General features: G+C 38.5%; 1 protein-coding gene across 3 annotated transcripts in view; it reads left to right on the forward strand.

Annotated features, from left to right (window-relative positions):
- ncln (nicalin) overlaps nt 1-21,788 on the forward strand; it is a 49,517-nt gene that overhangs the window by 5,812 nt on the left and 21,917 nt on the right. Inside the window, exons 2-5 of one of the 3 annotated variants that reach the window (XM_073068378.1) lie at nt 2,989-3,179; nt 4,409-4,556; nt 15,843-15,937; nt 19,549-19,629. In XM_073068378.1, coding sequence (XP_072924479.1) covers nt 2,989-3,179; nt 4,409-4,556; nt 15,843-15,937; nt 19,549-19,629 — 515 coding nt within the window. The remainder of the gene's footprint in view (nt 1-2,988; nt 3,180-4,408; nt 4,557-15,842; nt 15,938-19,548; nt 19,630-21,788) is intronic. The other 2 variants (XM_073068379.1, XM_073068381.1) reach the window with 2 other exon arrangements.

Raw genomic sequence — 21,788 nt, forward strand, 5'->3', positions numbered from 1 at the left:
AGGATCCAAACATTAATATTAGGGAAGCAATGCTCATCCATAATCCCCTTGAAAAGAGAGTGGTGAGCAACCTTTTTGAATCATTGTTGTTTTCTGATGAAAGTACTCCTGCAATGCTATTGGGTAGGGAATTCCAGGATTTAGGCCAGTGACAATGAAGGAATTATATATTTACAAATTGGGATCAGTACATTTTGGAAGAAAACTTGCAGGCAGTTCCCTTCCAATATGTGCCCACCCCAATTTGAAAACATATTATCATACTTCTGTACTGCATCATACAGCTCACAGTAATCCAGACAAGATTTTGCAACATATTATAGATGCACACCATGGTAGGCAAAGAGAATTAAGGTTTGGCAATGGTGAGTTGCCAGTAAAGTGTATAAGCAGTGGTTTATACACTTTTCATGTGGTTTCATGTCACACTCCTTAGGTGATATCACTAGTAATACATTACTGGCTCCGATACAAGTTCTCTGGAGTAAGGATATATGACATAAAAGCTGGAATGCTACTGTTAGCTTATACTAATACCTGAATGGTCATAGTTGTGAAGCATGTTGCAGTAATGGGTTGGTTGGATTGCAATTGAATCTTGAACTTACAAGTTGTATTCAATTGAACCTTTGTTGGGGACACAAAGTGTTCAACAGATATTAAAATGCATATATTTAGTGCCCTTCATTTAATATCCTTTTTTGTTATAATTACATGGCTGAAGGTGTCAGTTAAAAAGATGTTAGATATTTCTATCAGACAGTAATGTAACTATAGGCCCTATAATTAGAGAGTGGAATGAAATGCAGCATGTCATTTAATCTACAAGAGATAGCACAGAATGTGTTACCGCAAATGACGTTCATTGTTTGGATGTATGTAGGTTCTGTGTGTGCTGAAAAATCTGAATGTCTACAATTCAGGTTTAGGAATGCAGATCCATATGATCTTCAGAGCTTTGTTGGAGTTGGCATTTCATTGTTCCATTTGTGTTTATGGGATAGATGTAAAGTTACAATCAGCTTGGTTTGCAGTGAGGTTGCAGTCTGATGAATTGTTATCTTACTAAATGGTGCAGCAGGCTGCTACTCCTAATGGCAGCCATAGCTATCTTTTTTATTATTGATTAGAGACTCCAATAATATTATGATAATATCATTAGTAATAGCCACAGAAATAACTTCCTTTTCATATATTACTTCAAATTATCATCTATGCAACAAAACCATTACTAAATTAAGTCAGAGGGAAATAGGCATATATGAACAATCTGATCCAAACTTAAATTGTATTGCAACAGACCACTCACTGTTCTTGACATAGGCATCAGTTCGAAATGTAGTACTTAGTATCAATATATTAAGTGATATTACTTTCCTCACTTGAGTGTCAATGCAAATATCTAAACAGACGCCATACAATACTGCACGTTGCTATTGTTCTATTTTCCTGAATTCAACTACGCAATTGACTGTTGTTCTTAACTCCCCTTTGCAAGTGAGCAAGCGTATAGACAGTCTTTATGATATCCTGAAACACATTAATCCTGGAAATGTAATCCCGAACAACTGAGTGAAAAGATCCCATTATGAGCTGCTTGATTTGTATTTCTGCTAGTTCATCATAGTTATCATAATTATAGATCACTCAATCATAGTGTGAAGGAAATTAAAAAATGAATGACTGGACACCTGAAACAAATACAATAAAATCGTTGACTTTTTAACTTTAAGCTAAATTTTATATGAGAGTACCATAACGGGCTGTAAAGAGTATCAAAGAAGTTGATTAAGTCATCAAGAAGATAATGCCGACCATTAGTTCAAAGTTGTGGAAATTAGTAGGTAGGAGATCCCATGACAGGTACAGCTTCATTCTCTTGAGATCCTGAAAATTAATAAATTGCCATAGAAGGCAATGGAAGAGGCTTTGCTCTAATATCCAGTTCTAATCAAGGATCTTTGACATGAAATATCTGTTTCTCTTCCCACAGATGTGGCCTGACCTACTGAGTGGTTCCAATATTTTCTGTTTTATTTCAGATTTGCAGCATCTAGAGTGTATTTTTAATTTCAATGCCAAAGGCTTGCTGGATGTATGATGAAAAGGATAAAAGCACAAAACAGAGAGTGGAGCTTGTGAGAAAGAGGAAGTTACAGAAAAGTAATAACTAACTTAAAGTGCAGTAAATGTTGCAACCCAACTCCAGTCTGTGCTAGTTATTTTTTTTCCTGTCCTTGGGTTATCTATAACTTGCATATACTTCACACTATTTATTTATTAACTCACTGAGTGTGAATATTATTGATAATACCAATGTTTATTGCCCATTGCCCATGAAACGATTCAAGGTGCGCCACAGTGATGGATCTGTACTTTTGTACAGGCTGGACTGGGTAAAGAATGGCTGATTTGCTTCTTTCTTTAAAGGACATAATCTGGTGCTCTTACGCAATGAAGTTTCATAGTCGTTGTGGGGGAGCTTTTTTAAAATTCCAAACTTGATTTTGTTGTTTGAAATTAACATCAGCAGCTGCCCTGGTTAATGCCTCCGGATCGATGCTTCAGAACTCCAACTGCCACTTTCATAACATAACCACTCTGCTACTATTCCATAATCATTGGTTATTAACACTTCCCAACCATTACTGATGATAAATTTGATGCCCTGAACAGTGCATAACTGCAGTCGCAGAAGTTAGAAGGTCTAATCTACTGCCTAAAAGGCCCTTAATTTACTTACTGTTGTTTGCAGCAAATGACCTTACCATAAGTGCACACAATTGCAAAGAACAAGGTGCATCAAGATGCACTACTACCCTCTTGCTGGGAGATCATTTTGTGTACAGAGTATTTTTTGTCTCCTGTTTAAAGGAATTGGGTGACTGACCCCACATCCAATTTGTTCTAATTACTTTCACATTGCCAGGTGGACAACTGCAGACATGATGTTTGTTGATGGCTACTTAAAAAGCTGTTCATTTTCAGGTACAAGGAATGCTGTGCTGAACACAGAAGCGCGAACAATTGAAGCTGACGTGCTGAGCCGCAGGTGTGTGCTCATGAGATTAGCAGAATTTTCATTTGACAAATTTCAGGAAGCCATACGACAAAGTGCTGGGGCAGTGGTGATAATTCTGCCCCAGAACATGTCAATGATGCCTCAGGATATTATTCAGGTAATGCAGCTTTCTTTAATTTTATCATTTGTTCTATAGAAAACTATCACATAGAAGCACAAAAGGATTAAGAGATACCTTGGAGTAATTACAAGTCTTACAGTTTTTGTTGATTTGCTTGGTTAGCATTACAGCAGTAAATTTTCCAAAATTTATTTGTGTTTTATATACACATAAGTAGATGGTGTGCAGCACAGTGAATTTGTTTTGTTAATGGGATATATCTTCTTAGCCTCGTAGCTCCCAGTGAACCAAACGCCATTGATGACCTCCTATCTCCATGTCTAAAGTTGATGGTGTGGATAGAGTTCATCAATGTTTCTGGAATCCATTATATCTACTATACAGGAGATTGGCCTATACAGCTTCACCAGAGTACTGTTGGCTAGCCTTACCCATTTCCACTTCTCACAATGGGGACGTAGAGTTGGAATTTTGAGAGGCAATGGGACATGTATTGTGAGTCAATGTCCATCTACTGTCAGCTTCCAATCAATATAAAATGGGTCCAACAGCATAAAATGGTCCTTGGCATTTTACTTAGACAAGTAAATATATGAATTGGAGAAATATTACGCTGGTTCTTCTGAAGTTGGAGATGAGTAAGTTTCTGTGGCAGGAAAAGAAGTTATTTTAATCTGTGTCTAATGAAACAGTATTGAGAGCGTCTGCTAGGCATGATTCTAGTGATGAACATCTAAAATAAGTGTTTTCTGTTCTCACCTGTACTGACATTCCCCACTTTTGGACTTAAAGTTCTTTTTTTTAAACTGTAAAATGAAGCTTAAGGAATGACAGTAAATGAAACTAAATGCATGTCATACTTCCCACAGTGAAATATTTTTAAATATATAAAAAGATTTGTACCTTGAATATTTGTAATGCCAAATCTTACTTGGCCTAAATTTTTAATTCAAAATCTTTGACATCTGGGCCCTCTGGCTCAATAGGTAAATAATAGAATTTATATGGTAACAAGTAGTAGACATCATCTTCTATAATAGTTCCTCTTCTGAGTTGTACAACATAATGTTACCTTTGGCTTTGAGTTGAATGGAGTTAAAAATAAAGACATTTTACTAAAGCTTGTTACTATTGAGTGATTCACTACATATTCCTTATTTAGTGATAATTTTCAGGAAAGCAGCATTTTGGGTAATTTTAAATTGATGGAATTTGGCACTTTCCTAATTTAATAGTGATTACTAGACTGACGTTTTTTAAATTAGCAGCAGTTTATGGAAATCGAGCCAGAACTTTTGGCGACAGAGACAATTGTACCAGTGTACTTTGCCTTGGAGGATGATGAGCTCTTATCTATACATGAACAAACACGTTCGGCTTCTGTCTCGCAGGGCACTGCTTCAGCTGCAGAAGGTAAGTTGAACCTATTTCATTTGAGTTTCAAGTAAGACAAGGCAGGCAGAGTTTCAACAGCCTGTGTTCGATTACCTGATTGCTTTCCCTCTGCAAGTGGATCCTGCTTTGACGATGCCTTTTTAAAGGTTCAAATTTTGCTTCATTGAGTGGATTCTGTTGAAATCTTTGTTTGGTCTTACTTTGAGAGAATGGACAGCAAGTGAGTTGCCTCCATTCTGGAACTGGCTGCCATTAACATATTAATTGTTCAAAGTGAATTTTATTGTCAAAATACATATAAGTCATATGCAACTACGAGATTAATTTTCTTGTGGGCATACTCAGCAAATCTATAGAATAGTAATTATAACAGGATCAAACAAAGATCAACCAGAGGGCAGAAGACAAACTGTGCTGTAAAGAGTCCTTAATAGTGAGATCATTGGTTGAGGAGTAGTAACTGTTTTTGAACCTGGTGGTGTGAGTCTTGAGGCTCTTGTACCTTCTGCCTAATGGCAGCAGCAAGAAGAGAGCATGGCCTGGGTGGTGGGGATCTCTGATGATGGATGCTTGCTTTTCTACAACAGTTTTTCATGTAGATATGGTCAGTGGTTGGGAGGGCTTTACCTGTGACATACTGGGCCAAATCCACTACCTTTCGTAGGATCTTCCCTATCAAAAGTTTTGGTGTTTCCATACCAGGCTGTGATGCAACCAGTCAATACACTCTACTATATATCACTTGCTTGCTGGGTCCCGGACAGGTCCACTGAAATAGTGACACACAGGAATTTAAAGCTGCTAACCCTCTCCACCTCTGATCCTCTGATGAGTACTGGCTCATGGACTTCTGGTTTCCCTTTCCTGAAGTCTATAATCAGTTCCTTGGTCTTAATGACGTTGAGTGTTGTTATGACACTACGCAGCCAGTTTTCAATCTCCCTCCTGTGTGATTGTTCATCACCACCTTTGATTCAGCCCACAACAGTGGTGTCATCAGCAAACTTGAATATGGCATTGGAGCTGTGCTTAGCCATACAGTTGGGTGTAAAGTGAGTAGAGCAAGAAGCTAAGCACACAACCCTGTAATGCACCTGGACTGATAGAGATCATGGAGGAGGTGTTGTTTTCAATGTAATCTCACTGGGGTCCAAGATCCAGTTGCACAAAAAGGTATTGAGGTAAAAGAGAGTGAGTGGGAACCCAATGGAGCAGAATTAGATTTGTGATGTGCCAAATACATCAGTTGTCCTGGTCTCTTGTATGAATGCTCTTCTATTACTAGCTGTAGGACCATCATTCACAGGGCTGTCATTTAATAAAAATATCTCGTCATGCCCTAACATCATTAGATTCCTTATGTAAAGTTCTAAATTTAACTCTAGAAAGTAAGACATTTGTCTCTATTTGACCAACACTTTTTAGTCTTAAAAGTGGACAACCATGTATTGTTTCAACATTATGTTCCATTATCTGTGCCTTTGCTCATTCACTTAGCCAGTGTATATCCCATTAAAACCTCTCCTTTGATATCCTTCCTCAGACGTATACTGATTAGTGAAGGTTCAGCAGACTGTTGGGGCTGTTGTTTGAAGAGAGATGGAATTGCTCAGTATTGGGTTCAGAAAAAGTTTGGAAAAACTTGAGTTCTGAAAAATATAAGAGCTTCACCTCAGTGAAATGAAACAACAATCTGCCTTGGCAAGATGTAGGAGGAATCTTTCTGCTGGCTGGAAAATCTAGAATCAGGCACCACAGTCTCAAGGTGAAGTGAATGGAACTGAGATGAGAAATTTCATCACTGAGAAGGTGATGAATTTAAGTAATTCTGTACCATAGAAAACTTAGAAACGAAGTCACTGAATATTTCTCAAATATCTTTTTCTATTTGTGTTCTCCTCTTTCACTTTGTTTTATCTTTATCTGTTCTAAATTTTCCCTTATCAGAAGCTGTTACCCACCACCTCACCCCATTTGGTTTAATGCTTTGCTTTGTAATACAAGGCCACCTAATGCAGCTAAGTTCAAACTCTATCTTATGTATGATATTGAAATGGATAATGATAACTGAAGTCTGTCAAGAAAGGGCAGTGCACACAAATATAACTCTAATTAGATTCATGGTTTTGAAAAAAAGTACAGAGACAAAATTGAATGTTCCTTTTTCTGAATGCATGCAATGTATCAGTCATAAGATGGGTGAATTTCCCCTGAGTTAGTATATTAGTGCCATAAAATAAAACCCTTTTCTCCTGGTCCAACCTTTAAGCCATATTATCTGATCATATTCATGCAATACTAATTTGCATGTGACTGGTTTGTATTTGTATTCTTGCAGCAGACTTTCCTTTGTCTGATGTAATTGTCAGGTGGTCTCTCTGGGAACTGACAAATGGATATTTCCCCTCCCACTCCAGGATCACCCTGAGGCAACATTCTTAACTGTGGAACTGGCAATGGGTCTTAAGGCCTGAATCATTAATTCTGTTTCTTTTTCCACAAGTGCTGCTTGACCTTGAGTGTTTCCAACATTTTCTATTTTAATGTATTGGAAGCAATCCAGACATTTATTACACCAGTATCTGGAATGGGCAGGTTGTCTTTATTAGGAAGGATAGACAGGTTAAACTTGTATCTGGTATTTAGAAAGGTGCAGCAGGACTAGATTGAAATGTGTCTTGACAGGCTGTGTGAAGAGAAGAAACTTCTTCTTAAAGGGGAGATCATAAATGGAATTCACTGTTTCAAAAAGACGCTGCTGTTTAAGATGGATGAAACAATCTTTTTTTTTCTCTGACAATCCAATCTCTGGAGCTGCCTTCCTCATTGGAAATGAAAATTCTCTTTGGATATGTTTAAAATAAAGGTGCTTTTTTTATTTATTAAATTTTTAGAAAATTACAAAGAATAAATGTAATTAGTAAGAAAGAGAAAAATAATATTAACCCTCCCCCCCTTAACCCTTGTCTAAAGAAAAAAAGAAAGAAAGAAGAGAAAGATTGCCTGGATATCGGAGGATCCCCCCACATGCTCCATGGAGTTCAAAATAATTTTAATATTTATTTTTACTTTCCCCAATTACTTTATAATTTTATCTTCATGGGAGCCAAATTTTCAAAAATATATCATATTCATTTCTAACTATATATTTCATTATTCCAACGATCCATAGTTAAGTATAAATCAGATTTCCAAGTAACTGCGTAAACTTTTTTGGCTACTGCCAATGCAATTTTTATAAATTTTTTCTGATACTTATTCAATTTAAGTTTCGGTATTGTCCTTTCAATGTCTCCTAATAAAAATAATATTGGACTATGTGGGAGTTGTACTCCAGTAATTTGTTCCAATAAAAGTCTTGGATTTATCCAAAATGATTGAATTTTAAAACAAGACCAAGTAGAATGTAAAAAAGTACCGATTTCTTGATTACATCGAAAACATTGGTCAGACGTATTTGAATTTAATCTATTTATTTTCTGTGGTGTTATATGTTAATTGATGTAAAAAATTATATTGTACTAATCTAAGTCAAACATTTATTGTATTTATCATACTATCAGAACATAATCTTGACCAGCTTTTTCCATCAATTTTAATATTCAAATCAGATTCCCATTTTTGTCTTGATTTATGAATTCCTGATTTAATTATCTGTTTTTGAATCAAATTGTACATACAAGTAATTTTTTTAATTTTTCCTTTTTGAATTAATATTTCTATTTCACTAGGTTTTGGCATCAACATTGTTTGACCCAGCTTTTCTTGTAAATAAGCCTTTAATTGAAAATAACAAAAGAGTGTTGTTTGATATTTTATATTTATTTTTTAATTGATCAAACAACATCAATATACCTCCTTCAAAACAATCACCTATATATTTAAACAATAAATAAATAAAGGTGCTTGATATGGGAGAGGTTAAAAGGTTACTGGGGTAGACTGGAATGTGGAGTTGTGGTTACAGTCAGATTAACTGGGATCGTAACAGCAGAGCAAATTGTACTCCTGCTCTGAGTTGATATTCGGAGCCGAGCCAATCATGCTTTCATGAATTATGTGAATTATTGAGAAGCACAGTGGCATACTTTTCACTTCTTCAAAGTTCAAAGTAAATTTGTTATCAAAGTGTGTGTGTGTGTATATATATATATATATATATGTCACCACATACATTTTCTTGTGGGCATATTCAACAAATCTATAGAATAGTAACCATGACAAAATCAATGTCAGTCTGCCCAACTAGGCCATTCAACCTGAGTGCAGAAGACAACAAACAAACAAATGAGCAATAAGTATCAACAAATGAGTGAATCCATTGATTGTGGGAACATTTCAATCATGGGGCAATTGAAGTTTAGGGGATTTTTCCCATTTGGTTCAAGACCCTGATGGGTGAGGAGTTGTAACTGTTCCTGAACACAGTGTGAGTCCTGAGGCTCCTGTACCTTCTGCCTGATGGCAGCAGTGAGAAGAAAGCATGTCCTGGGTGGTGGAGGTCCCTCTCGATGGATGCTGCTTTCCTCCAACCGCATTTCATATAGATGTGCTCAGTGGTTGGTTGGGCTTTACCCGTGATAGACTAGACCATATCCATTACTCTTTGTTGGATTTTCTTTGCAAGGGCATTGGTGATTCCATACCTGGCTGTGAGGCAGTCAGTCAATTTACTCTCCACAGTGCATCTATAGAACACTGAAGATTTTAAAATTGCTAACCATCTCTACCTCTGATCCTCTGTTGAGGACTGGCTCATGGACCTCAGGTTTCCTTCTCCTGAAGTCTATGATTGGCTACTTGGTCTTACTGATACTGAGTAAGACGTTGCTGAGTAAGATGTTATTGAGTAGACGTTGTTGTTATGGCACCACTCAGCTAGGTTTTCAATCTCCCTCCCTCCTGACTCAGCACCTTGGCCTATGACAGTGGTATCATCAGCAAACTTGAGTATGGCATTGGTGCTGTGCATAGCCCCACAGTCATAAGTTTAAAGTGAATAAAATAAGGGACTAAGCACCTGTGCTGATGGTGATTGTGGAGGAGATTTTGTTGCCAATCTGAACTGACTGTGGACTGCAACAGAGGAAATCGAGAATCCAATTGCACAAGGAGGTATTGAGGCGAAGGTCTTGGAACTTACTGATGAGTCTTGAGGGGATGATGGTCTTGAATGCTGAGCTGTAGTCAATAAAGAGCATCTTGATGCTCTTTGCTGTCCAGGTGGTCCATGGTTGAGAGAAGAGCCAATGAGATGGTGTCTGCTGTGGACCTGTTGCTGTGGTAGGCCAATTAGAGTGGATCCAAGTTGCTTCTCGGGCAGAAGTTTCATCACTAACCTCTCAGAGCACTTCATCATTGTGGAAGTAACTGCTACTGGGCAATAGTCATTGAGACAGGTCACTATGTTCCTCTTGGGTATAATTGAAGCCTCCTTCAAGCAGGTGGGTACCACACACTGCCAAAGCGAGGGGTTAAAGATCTCCATGAACAGTCCAGCATTATCCATGCACTTAAGGATGCTTGCTTCCAGTTAATACTAAAGTGCTGCTATATCCCTTATTCTAGCCTTCTAAAAGTGGGAAAACTGTAATGTTATGGCCTAAAGTATAAACTTCAACAAAAAATGCCCAACAACACTGTTAAGATAGGAGTAAAATTTGGTGATTGGCGGGATTTTCACTTTCCACCCAATTATGTCCTTCAGTTTGCAAGAGGTAGTAAGAGGAATGAGTGATCCAAGTTGTGATTGTACTCTTCTTTTGCTATTTGTGTAATTCTGGTTCAAGCAAATGTATTTGGCTGCTCATGTGACAGCTGAACTGTCTATTGTAGGGCTCCTGAATAGAACAAAAAATGTGTAGAACTTAACAGTCGCTGCCATTTCGATAGCATCTCTTCTGAAACCCCAGCAGCAAAGGACAGTAGATGGTGTTGGAAATGTGATGAAAATGCAACTGTTTGAGATTGGGATTAATATGATACAATGGGAGGGGGATAGTGTATTATATATAAATAAAATATGTGGCACTATTGCAGGGAAAAGAACACAACAGGAAATGTATCATTTAAAGGCTGACAGTAAAAGATACTTTGAAGTGTATGCCAAATGATCACTTTGTTCATGTTACTACTTTTAATTGTTGAATAAATCAGTGAAAATGTGCTGCAGTACAACTGGAAAATGTTATGTTAATATTTAACATACAATGATTGTACAGTTGACTACCAGGTTAGATCTTCCTTCATTACTGATAACCATTTTAGATATAATTCTGCCGGAGACATGAATTTCTATGTAAAATAGTTTTTGGTAAATCATTGTATGCCCTCATGGGTGTGACTCTGTCAACTTGCCAAAAGGTACAGCAGAATATGAATGAGTTGCAGATATAGACAGTGAGACCACAGATGGAGTCTAATCTGTTGCACTTTGGGAGATCAAATGTAATGGGAAGTGCACGGTTAATGGCAGGACCTTTAGTAACATTGATGCACAGAGGGTTCTTGAAGTTCAAGTTCATAGCTTGATGAAAGTGGCTGTATAATTCAATGGGATAATAGAGGAGGCACATAGCATGCTTGCCTTTATTAGTCAAAGCATTGAGTTCAAGAATCAAGGAGTTGTGTTGTAGCTGTATAGAACTCCGGTTAGTCTGTATTCTGATCTCCCCATTGTAAGAAGGATGTGGAGGCAGTGGACAGAGTTCAGAAGAGGTTTACCAAGATAATGCCTGTATTAGAGGGCATGTGCTGTAAGGAGTAGGTTAGATTAAACTATGGTTTAAGTGGCAGAGACTATGGGGCAGATCTGATGGGAGCTGATATTCTTTTTTTTTTTTCTAAATTTTATTTAAATTTTTAAATGATTACAAGTGAAGAAAAAAAAAGATATGTGACCCTTCCCCCCTCCCCTTAATCCCTCCCCCCTAACTACCCTATATAAAAAAAAATTAAGAAAGAAAGAAAAGAAAGAAAGAAAGAGTGCCTGGTTGTTGGTAGGTCTCCACATGCTCCATGGAGTTCTTAATAACTTTAGTATATATATTTATTTTTTTTTCCCCAAGTAGCCATTAATTTTCTCTTCAGAGCACCTATATATTTAATCCTGTCTTTTGTAAATAAGGGCCCCAGATTTTCAAAAATGTTTCATATTTATCTCTTAAGTTATAAGTAATTTTTTCTAATGGAATACAGCCATAGATTTCTTTTTTCCAACAATCTATACTTAAATATGTATCTGATTTCCAAGTAATTGCAATAGCCTTTTTGGCTACAGCCAGCGCAGTTTTTATAAATTCTTTCTGATATTTATTAAGTTTGAGTTTTGGTTTTGTCCCTTCAATATCACCTAGTAAAAGTAATATTGGATTATGAGGAAGTTTTATTCCCGTAATTTGTTCCAATAAAAGTCTTAAATTTGTCCAAAAAGGTTGAATTTTAGAGCAAGACCATGTAGAATGTAAAAATGTACCAGTTTCTTGGTTACATCGGAAACACTGATCAGATAAACTTGGATTTAATTTATTTATTTTTTGTGGTGTAATATATAATTGATGTAAAAAATTATATTGCACTAATCTTAACCGAACATTTATTGTATTTGTCATACTGTCAAGACACAGTCTTGACCAATTTGTTTCTTCAATTTTAATATTCAAATCACTTTCCCATTTTTGTCTTGACTTATGGACTCCTTGTTTATTTGCCTGGTTTTGAATCAAATTATACATACAAGATATAAATTTTTTAATATTTCCTTTATCGTTGGAAAAACTGACATGGAAATTTGATCTAGGAGGGTTACAACTTCCAAATTTTAAGAACTATTATAAAGCAAATCAACTTAGATTTATTGCATCTTTTTTTGAGAAAGATAAACCGGCATGGATTAGAATAGAAATGGACAAAATAGGAGAAAACGTACCAGAAGATTTTATATATAAATGGGAATCTAAATGGATACGGGAAAAGAAAGAATCTCCTATATTAAAACATTTGATTGATTTATGGAATAAGATAAATGTTGATGATGAGACAAAAAAATCTTTATTAGCAAAGAGATCTTTAATTCAAAATAGACTTATTCCTTTTACAATGGATAACCAACTTTTATATAATTGGTTTCAACAAGGGATTAAATATATAGGAGATTGTTTTGAAGGAGGTATATTAATGTCATTTGATCAACTAAAGAATAAATATAAAATATCAAATAACACTTTATTTTGTTACTTTCAATTAAGGGCTTATATAAGAGAAAAACTAGGTCAAACAATGTTATTGCCGAAATCTAAAGAAATAGAAATTTTAATTCAAAAAGGAGCTGATATTCTTAAGAGAAACATAGAGTGGACAGCCAGCACCTTTTTTTTCATGGTTAAAATCTCTCATACCAGAAGACATGCATTTTAGGTGAAGTGATGGAGCTCAGAAGAGTATACAGGCAAGATTTTTATTAACATAGAGTAAAATCATCCCTGGTATGTACTGCCAGGAGTGGTGGTGGTCGAGGTAGGTGGTAGGGGGCTTCTAGATAGGAACTTCAATACGCCTAAGATTGAGGGGTTTGGACCACGTGCATAAAGCAAGTATGATTTAATTAGTTCAACACGACATTGTGAGTTGTGTATAGTAATATCAAAAGAGAATTTAAGGGGAACCTGAGAGAAACTTCTTCACTCAGGGTGATGCAAGTGTGGAATGAGTTGCCAGTGGAAGTAGTGGCTGCGGGTTCGAGTGCAACATTTAAGAGAAGTTTGAATAAGTACATGGATTGGAGGGGTATGGTGGACTTTAGTCCAAGTGCAAGTCGATAATATTAGGCAAAAAACAGTTCAGCACTGTCTAGATGGGCCAAAAGATCTATTTCTGTGCTGTAGTGGTCCATGACTCTAAAAGGGGCAAACATGTATTATATATAATATACTTATAAAGTGTATTTATCTAGTGAAAATGCTACGCTGTCTTTCCTCCTTTTCTCCTAGGAGCTTTGTATCTTGGTACAATTCACAGATAATGAGTTCTGGTATCTCGCATTTGACTGTGGAATGCCCATAGCTGATTCTAATCTTTTCTGTGTCCACTGTCCACATAACCATAGCAGGGTTCGTTGGATGGCAATCAGTCACAAGGACTGAGCATCTTTTGTTTCACACTTTTTTACACCCAAAGTAAATTCCTTTCTTTTTTCCAGCCAAGGTTTCTGAAAATGGCAAAAATGGCAGGAATTGAACATGATGTTGTTATCTTAATCAGTTAAGTACAACACAGAGCCATGTCTTTACCAGCTTTTCACATCAAGCTGTTCGTCTAAGGCTGCAGAAGATACTAAGCCTGAACTGAAAACAGAAGCTTCCAGCAATAGTCAACCAATTTCTGGCAGTGACTGAAAGTAGCTTCAAATCTGGACTGATTTCTACTTGAAACATTAACCTGTACCACCTTTTAGGTGCTCATAAGATTGCTGAATACTTAGAAGTGATTTTGGTTTTAGTAGCAATCCATATCAATTGTTTGTAATGTGCATAAATTAAAATCATAAAGGCAGAGTCGTAGAGCACTAAAGCACAGAAACAGGCCCTTTGGCCCATCTAGTCCATGCTGAACTGTTTTTCTGCCTAGTCTGCACCTGGGCCGTAGTCCTCCATATCCCTCTTATCCAAATTCTTCCTCGATGTTGCAATGAAACCTGCATCCGCCACTTCTGGTGGCAGTTCATTCCACACTTGCATCACCCTCTGAGTGAACAAGTCCCATTTTAAAATACTTCACTTTTCACCCTATGACCACCAGTTCTAGTCTCACCCAACATTAGTGGGAAAAGCCTGCTTGCATTTACCCTGTCTGTACCCTTCATAATGGTGTATGCCTGTATCAATTCCCCTCTTATTCTCTTAAGTTCCAGGGAATAAAGTCCTAACCTATTACATCTTTCCCTATAACTCAGGTCCTCGAGTCTCGGCACATCCCAGTAAATTTTCTCCGTACTCTTTCAATCTTGTTGATATCTTTCCTGTAGGTAGGTGACCAGAAACTGTACACAATACTCCAAATTCAGCCTCACCAACGTCTCAACAACCTCAACATAGCATCTCAACCCTGCACTCAATACTTTTATATTTGAAGGTCATGTGCCAAAAACTCTCTTCACTAGCCTGTCTACCTGTTAAGTTGCTTTCAAGGGATTATGGATCTGTATTCCCAGGTCCCTTTGTTGTACCGTACTCCTCAGTTCCCTATCATTCATTGTGTAAACCTTACCATGGTTTGTCCTTATGAAGAGCAACACCTCACACTTGTCTGCATTGAATTCCATCTGCCAATTTTTCAGCATGTTGTTTCCAGCTAGTCCAGATTTCACTGCAAGTTTTGATAGCCTTCCTTGCTGTCCACTATGCCCCCAGTCTTGGTGTCATCTGCAAATTTGTTGATCCAGTTTATAACATTGTCATCCACATCCATAATATAGATAACAACCTCAGACCAGCATTGATCCCTGCGATGCACCACTAGCCACAGGCTTCTAGTCAGATAATCAACCATCTACAACCACCCTTTGGCTTCTCCCACGGAGCCAATATTGAATCTAATTTACTACTTCATCCAGAATGCCAAGTGACTGACCCTTTTGGACCAGCCACTCATGCAGGATTTCGTCAGAGGCCTTACTAAAGTTCCTTTCGTTCATCGATTTTCCAGGTAACCTCCTAGAAAAACTGTAAGATCGGTTCACACACAAAACAATGTTGACTATCCCTTATCAGGCCCTCGTATACAAATACTTCTATGTCCTGTCCCCTGGAATAAACTGTTTCCAAAATTGCCATAACGTCCATTTAATTAAAATAAAGCACTGTATTGCCAGACTTGATTCCTGTCTGGGGCATTCTGAGCTGTGTTCATCATTCTGCAGGTGCTAGTGGTGGCACAGTTTGAAATATTTGAGTAATTTTATGCCCATAATGTGTTAATACTAATAGATTAATTTGGCGTGATCGGGATTCACAGATTTTCTAGACTATTGGATATTATTCTTATTAATATCCTAATGCACTTTGTTTTACATAGTATGATAAACATTTCAGTCACCCCAGTGAATTTCTGTGGAGTGCAGGAGCTAGGCCGCCAGCAAGTTTTGGGGAATACAGGAAGCATCACATGGTGAGCAGATGCTGAATCATTGAAATTTTTGAATAGTCAGAAAGTGAAATATTGAAGGTTTACTGTTCTGTGTATTTTGTGTTTCTTGACTCTACCAGTACCGTGATAGAATGAATAAAATGCAATTTGTTTCTCCCTCAGTTCTCTTGCATACAGCCACAGCTAATGGCTTTCAGATGGTTACGAGTGGAGCCCAGAGCAAAGCCATTAATGACTGGTCAATAACCAGCCTTGAGGTAAACTGGAATTACTCTACTCATTGCATTTCTGAATAATTGGTGATGATGCTACGCGAAATATATACTGCCAGATAGTACCATCACCAAACACTTGGCTGGTCTGAAGTTATTTAAAATAAAACAGACCAAAGGCTAGGTGTGAAATCTAATCCCATAGCGTGTTTTTCTTATGGCTTAAATTGTATATTTTTCCTCATCACAGACTTCAGCTGGTGTTCAAAGATGCTTTCCCTCACTGAACATGTGGCACCTTCCATATCTATTAGGCACAAGAATATGGAGATTGAACTGCATTCTGTCCAGCCATTGAAATTGGGTTATGACTGATTTCTTCAGCTCCATTTTACTTAACATGTTTCCCTAATCCCTTTATATACTTACCCAACAAGAATCTAATGATAGATAAGCAAAATACCAAAGATGGTGGAAAATTTTAATTAAAAACAAATGTTGGAAGTAATCAGGCAGCATCTATGGAGAAGCAGTTAATATTTCAGACCAATAGCATTCCATCATAACAGACATCAAAGTTCAAAGGTCCAATTTAATGGCAGAGAAATGTATACAATGTACACCTTGAAACACTTTTTCTTTGCAAACATCCACAAAAAACAGAGGAGAGTCCCAAAGAATGAACAACAGTTAAATGTAAGAACCCCAAAGTCCCTCCCCCAGCTCCCCTCCCTCCCGCACATAAGCAGCAGCAAGCAACGATCCCCCCTTTTCCCACCAGCAAAAGAAATGTATCAGCACCCTCCACCAAGCACTCAAGCATGAGCAAAGCAATAGCAAAGACACAGACTTGCATTACCCAAAAAACTACATTGTTCACTGGGCATTCGACATACCACAGTCTCTGTCTGTCTCTCTCTCTCTCTCCCTCTCCCCCTCTCTCCCTCTCTCCCTCTCTCCCTCTCTCCCTCTCTCCCTCTCTCCCTCTCTCCCTCTCTCCCTCTCTCCCTCTCTCCCTCTCTCCCCCACTCTCTCCCACTCTCTCCCACTCTCTCTCCTCTCTCTCCTCTCTCTCCTCTCTCTCCTCTCTCTCCTCTCTCTCCTCTCTCTCCTCTCTCTCCTCTCTCTCCTCTCTCTCCTCTCTCTCCTCTCTCTCCTCTCTCTCCTCTCTCTCCTCTCTCTCCTCTCTCTCCTCTCTCTCCTCTCTCTCTCCTCTCTCTCCCCTCCCTCTCTCTCCCTCTCTCTCCCCCCCTCTCCCCCCCTCTCCCCCCCTCTCCCCCCCTCTCCCCCCTCTCCCCCCCTCTCCCCCCCTCTCCCCCCCTCTCCCCCCCTCTCTCTCCCTCTCCCTCCCCCCCTCTTTTCTCTCTCTCCTCCCCCCCTCATAAGGGGGTGTCTCCATTTCTCCTAGCAAGTGGGGAGACATAATAACCAACGCACTGGTTTGCAATGAAATAAGTCCATTACGTCACTTTTTCCGAGCTCTGTTCTCAAAGATCCAGGGTCTTTGGGCACACAGCAGTAGATTTTCCAACTCCCCCGACAACACACAGGTCTCCTACCATGTCACCGATCCTCGATTCGCCCGTCTCCAGAGCCCCAAGATCTTAGGCTTCCAAATCTGAGCTGGACTCTCAGGCCGAGCCCTTGGTGTGCGAACAACGGCCGGTCCTGAATCCCCGAGAACGGGTCCCATTCCGGCAAAGAACTGAATTCCACATGTAGCTCCAGATCAGGGTCTTCAAAAGAACCCTGAAAGGGAAAAAATAAAGATATTAAAGATGGCAATAGAGCTGTTTCTGAAGATGCAAGCAAAGGAATCGCTGTTTAGCACCATCTTAACTTCACTCCGCCTCCAGCAGTTCTGCTGCAAAGTAATTGACTCTGTCTTTCTCACCATTGCTGAAACTTGATTGAATTGAATTGACTTTATTACTTACATCCTTCATATACATGAGTAAAAATCTTGTGCAATTTATAATAAATAGTGTGTACAACAGGACAGTCAGTATAACACAGAAATACAATTGTATCAGCATGAAATAATCAGTCTGATAGCCTGGTGGAAGAAGCTGTCCCAGAGCCTGTTGGTCCTGGCTTTTATGCTGCGGTACCGTTTCCCAGATGGTAGCAGCTGGAACAGCTTGTGGTTGGGGTGACTCAGGTCCCCAATGATCCTTCGAGCCTTTTATACACACCGGTCTTTGTAAATGTCCTGAATAGTGGGAAGTTCACATCTACAGATGTGCTGGGCTATCCACTCCACTCTGCAGAATCCTGCAATTGTGGGAAGTACAGTTCCTATACCAGGCAGTGATGCAGCCAGTCAGGATGCTCTCAATTGTGCCCCTGTAGGAAGTTCTTAGGATTTGGGGGCCCATACCAAGCTTCTTCAACCGTCTGAGGTGAAGGAGATGCTGCTGTGCTTTTTTCACCACACAGCCGGTATGTACAGAGCACATGAGATCTTCAGTGATGTGTATGCCAAGGAACTTAAAGCTGCTCACCCTCTCAATCCCAGGTCCATTTATGTCTATAGGGGTTAACCTGTCTCCATTCCTCCTGTAGTCCATAACCAGCTGTTTTGTTTTTGCAACATTGAGGGAGAGGTTGTTTTCTTGACATCACAGTGTCAGGGTGTAGACTGCCTCATTATTATTTGTGATTGGGCCAATCAATGTAGTATCGGCAGCAAATTTAATTAGCAGATTGGAGCTGTGGGTGCGACACAGTTATGGGTATACAGAGAGTAAAGGAGGGTGCTTAGGACACAGCCCCGTGGGGCACTTATGTTGAGGGGCAGAGGTGAGGGAGCCCACTGTTACCACTTACCAGCAGACAGGAAGATCTGACAGGTGGACAATATCAGAAATTTTACCTTGAAATCTAAATCAGCATCATGAAGGTTTCATTCTCTACAACACTTCCATGTCCAATAATCAAAATGCAAATGTTTAGTTCTTATTTATTTATTTGTTTGTTTGTTTGTTTGTTGGGATAAATAAATATCAGAGAGATCGGCTGTGTAGTGAAGGGACATTTGTTTCAGTAAGATTAAGTGCTTCTTGTAGAATATCTTGAGAGTCAGAATCAAACATAGTTAATTTTCTTGCAACATTGCTCAGCTTTTGTTATAATTCTGTTGATACAAAGAAAATCCTGATGAGTACAGAGGGAGTAGGAGGAGTGGCTAAATGTGGTTGAAGAACTAGATATTGAGCAGCTTTTAAAGTAGCACCAGCTGAAAGAGTAACATTATTGATTGAACTTGGGATCTATAAATGTGACAGTAAGAGTGGACTACCATAGCATGAACTGGGTCTGAATGATTTTAAAACCGCAGCGTGAAATTGTCTCACATTTCTGCTTTTGGTTCTCTTTACTTTCTTCTTTTGGCTTCCACTTGACTAATGCTGTAGGCATTTGCACTTCACTTGTATATCTTAATGTTGACTTGACTTCTACAGTTACAGAATTATGTTCTCATTTACAATATATTCACAGAAATACATCTGTTTCAGTTATTAATTTAGCATCCCTTATTTTAGTCTTTTTGCTCTACCCTTTGTGATTCCTTTTTAAGCAAATTAAACAAATGTAACTCCTAAAACTATGAGCAGTGTATGTCATGATAATCTATACCTCTGTTCTTCATGTAGGGCAGATTGACTGGTCTGGGTGGAGAGGACCTTCCCACTATTGTAATTGTAGCACACTATGACTCCTTTGGAGTGGCTCCTGTAAGTACCATTCTTTATCACTTCAGTGGATAATTATTGCTGTTAATAGTGTATTTTAAATCTGTCTTCTGAAGCTTTTCACTGACAAAAAGGTTTCTGTGAGGTCTAGAGTTTATTGTATGTGGACTTTATCCTGTATTCAAAAGCTAACCTTTACTCTGAGTACTTGGGTTATCAGACAACATTGTGGCAGATAATGGAACTAAATGTTGTAGTATTGAGTCATGTCATTTGGATTGTGATCTGAACTGTTGCAGTCTAAAGCAATATGACTAAACTGGCATTAATTATCTTGGGTTGAGGGATTAAGGTTTGTTTTAGTCCCAAATTTTGTACTGTTGGCTGAAAAATAAATGAATGTGATTACATTTGCACTTAATTATATGTTTTCCTATACTCAAATATCATGTTGACAGTTAGTCTAGATTTGTATGTGAAAACTTCCAGACATTTGCTACAGAACCATTACCCAGCAAGGTATAATAGCTCTGCAGAGCATGTGGAGAGCTTTAAAAAAAACATTAGCTTTTTATCTCTCATAACTTGGACATTACTATGTTGCTTGTTATTTTAAGCTTTTGCTTCTATAATAAGTATATTGCTTAATCAGTTGAGCTTCTCGGTCATGGGAAGGATGAGCATTTCTACTGTTTAAACTGTATTGTGTATAATCATGTCTAATTGTGGATCACTTCAAACAATGGGTAGCATTTTAGCATGGTGGTTAGCACAACGCTTTACACTACCAGCGACCCGGGTACAGTTCCCATCGTTGCCTGTAAAGAGTCTGTATGCTCTCTCCATGACCGCATGGGTTTCTTCCGGGTGTTCCGGGTTCCTCCCGCACTCCAGAGATGTATCGGTTGGTAGGTTATTTGGTCATTGTAAATTGTCCCATGATTAGGCCAAGGATTAAATCAGGGGATTACTGGGCTGTGCGGCTCGAAGGATTGGAAGGGCCTACTCCATGCAGTATGTAAATGAATAAATAGTTCCTAAAACTGAAAAACAATGGATGATGGGTGCTAAAATTTTGAAATAAAAAAAGAAAAATGTTGAAATTCACAACAGGTTTATGCATCATTTGAAGAGAGATAAACAATATATCAGATCAATGGCTTTTTATCAGAATTGGGAAAAGTTAGAAATGAAACATTTCATGTTGCATAGAACAGTAGAAAGAAAGAAAGCACCGGCAGTTTCTATGAGAAGGTAGAGAAAGTGAGACCCAGGTAGTGGTGATGACTAAGACAGCTAAGAAACTTTAAGAATTAAAGATTAGTTTGGCAACGCACAGTGAAATGTCATTAGTGTAAATGACTAACACAGTCTGGAGATGTGCTGTGGGGTGGGGGAGCAGCCTGCAAGTGTTGCCATGCTTACAGTGCCAACAGAGCATGACCACAACTTACTAACGCTAATCCATACGCCTTTGAATTTGGGAGGAGACCAGAGCATCTGGGGGAAACCCACGATGTTACAATCAAACAATTTCCTTACAGGCAGTGGCAGGAGCTGAACCCTAATCGCTGGTGATGTAAAGCATTACGCTAACTGCTGTGCCACAGTGTTGCTTGTGAACTTTGCTATCTCAATCACAACCACCAAAAGCTGATCTGTCTGCAGGGAATTTAAACAGAATGCAGATGAAAACAGAGAAGGGAAACAAAATCTAAAATTAAATAGAATGCTAGAACTGTTCAGCAGGTCAGGTAGTATCTATAGAGTGATTCAAGATGGTTAATGGTACAGGTGGATGAACTTTCATGAAAACTACCCTTTTCTGATGCAGAATGGAATGTCCAATTATCTGACATGATAAGTTCCATGTTTTACTGAGAACTGAAACGTGCCCGGTCAGGAAGTGAGATACTGTACCTTAATCTGATTGTGGGCTTTGTTAGAGCATTGGGAGAGGACGGAGAGGGATTGGGAATGAGAATTGGTGACATCTCACTTCTGCACACTGCACCTAAGATTATCTGCATAAACTGTTAAATAAAACTAGTCAAGAATTCTGAGTAAACACAAGAGTTTCTGCAGATGCTGTGAATCCAGTGTAACACACACAAAATGCTTGAGTTACTTGGCAGATCTGGAGCATCTATGGAAATGAATAAACGGTTGATTTTTCAGCCCAAGGCTCTTCATCAGGACTT

The sequence above is a fragment of the Hemitrygon akajei genome, chromosome 16 (assembly GCF_048418815.1).
Source record: "Hemitrygon akajei chromosome 16, sHemAka1.3, whole genome shotgun sequence".
Taxonomy (NCBI): Eukaryota; Metazoa; Chordata; class Chondrichthyes; order Myliobatiformes; family Dasyatidae; genus Hemitrygon; species Hemitrygon akajei.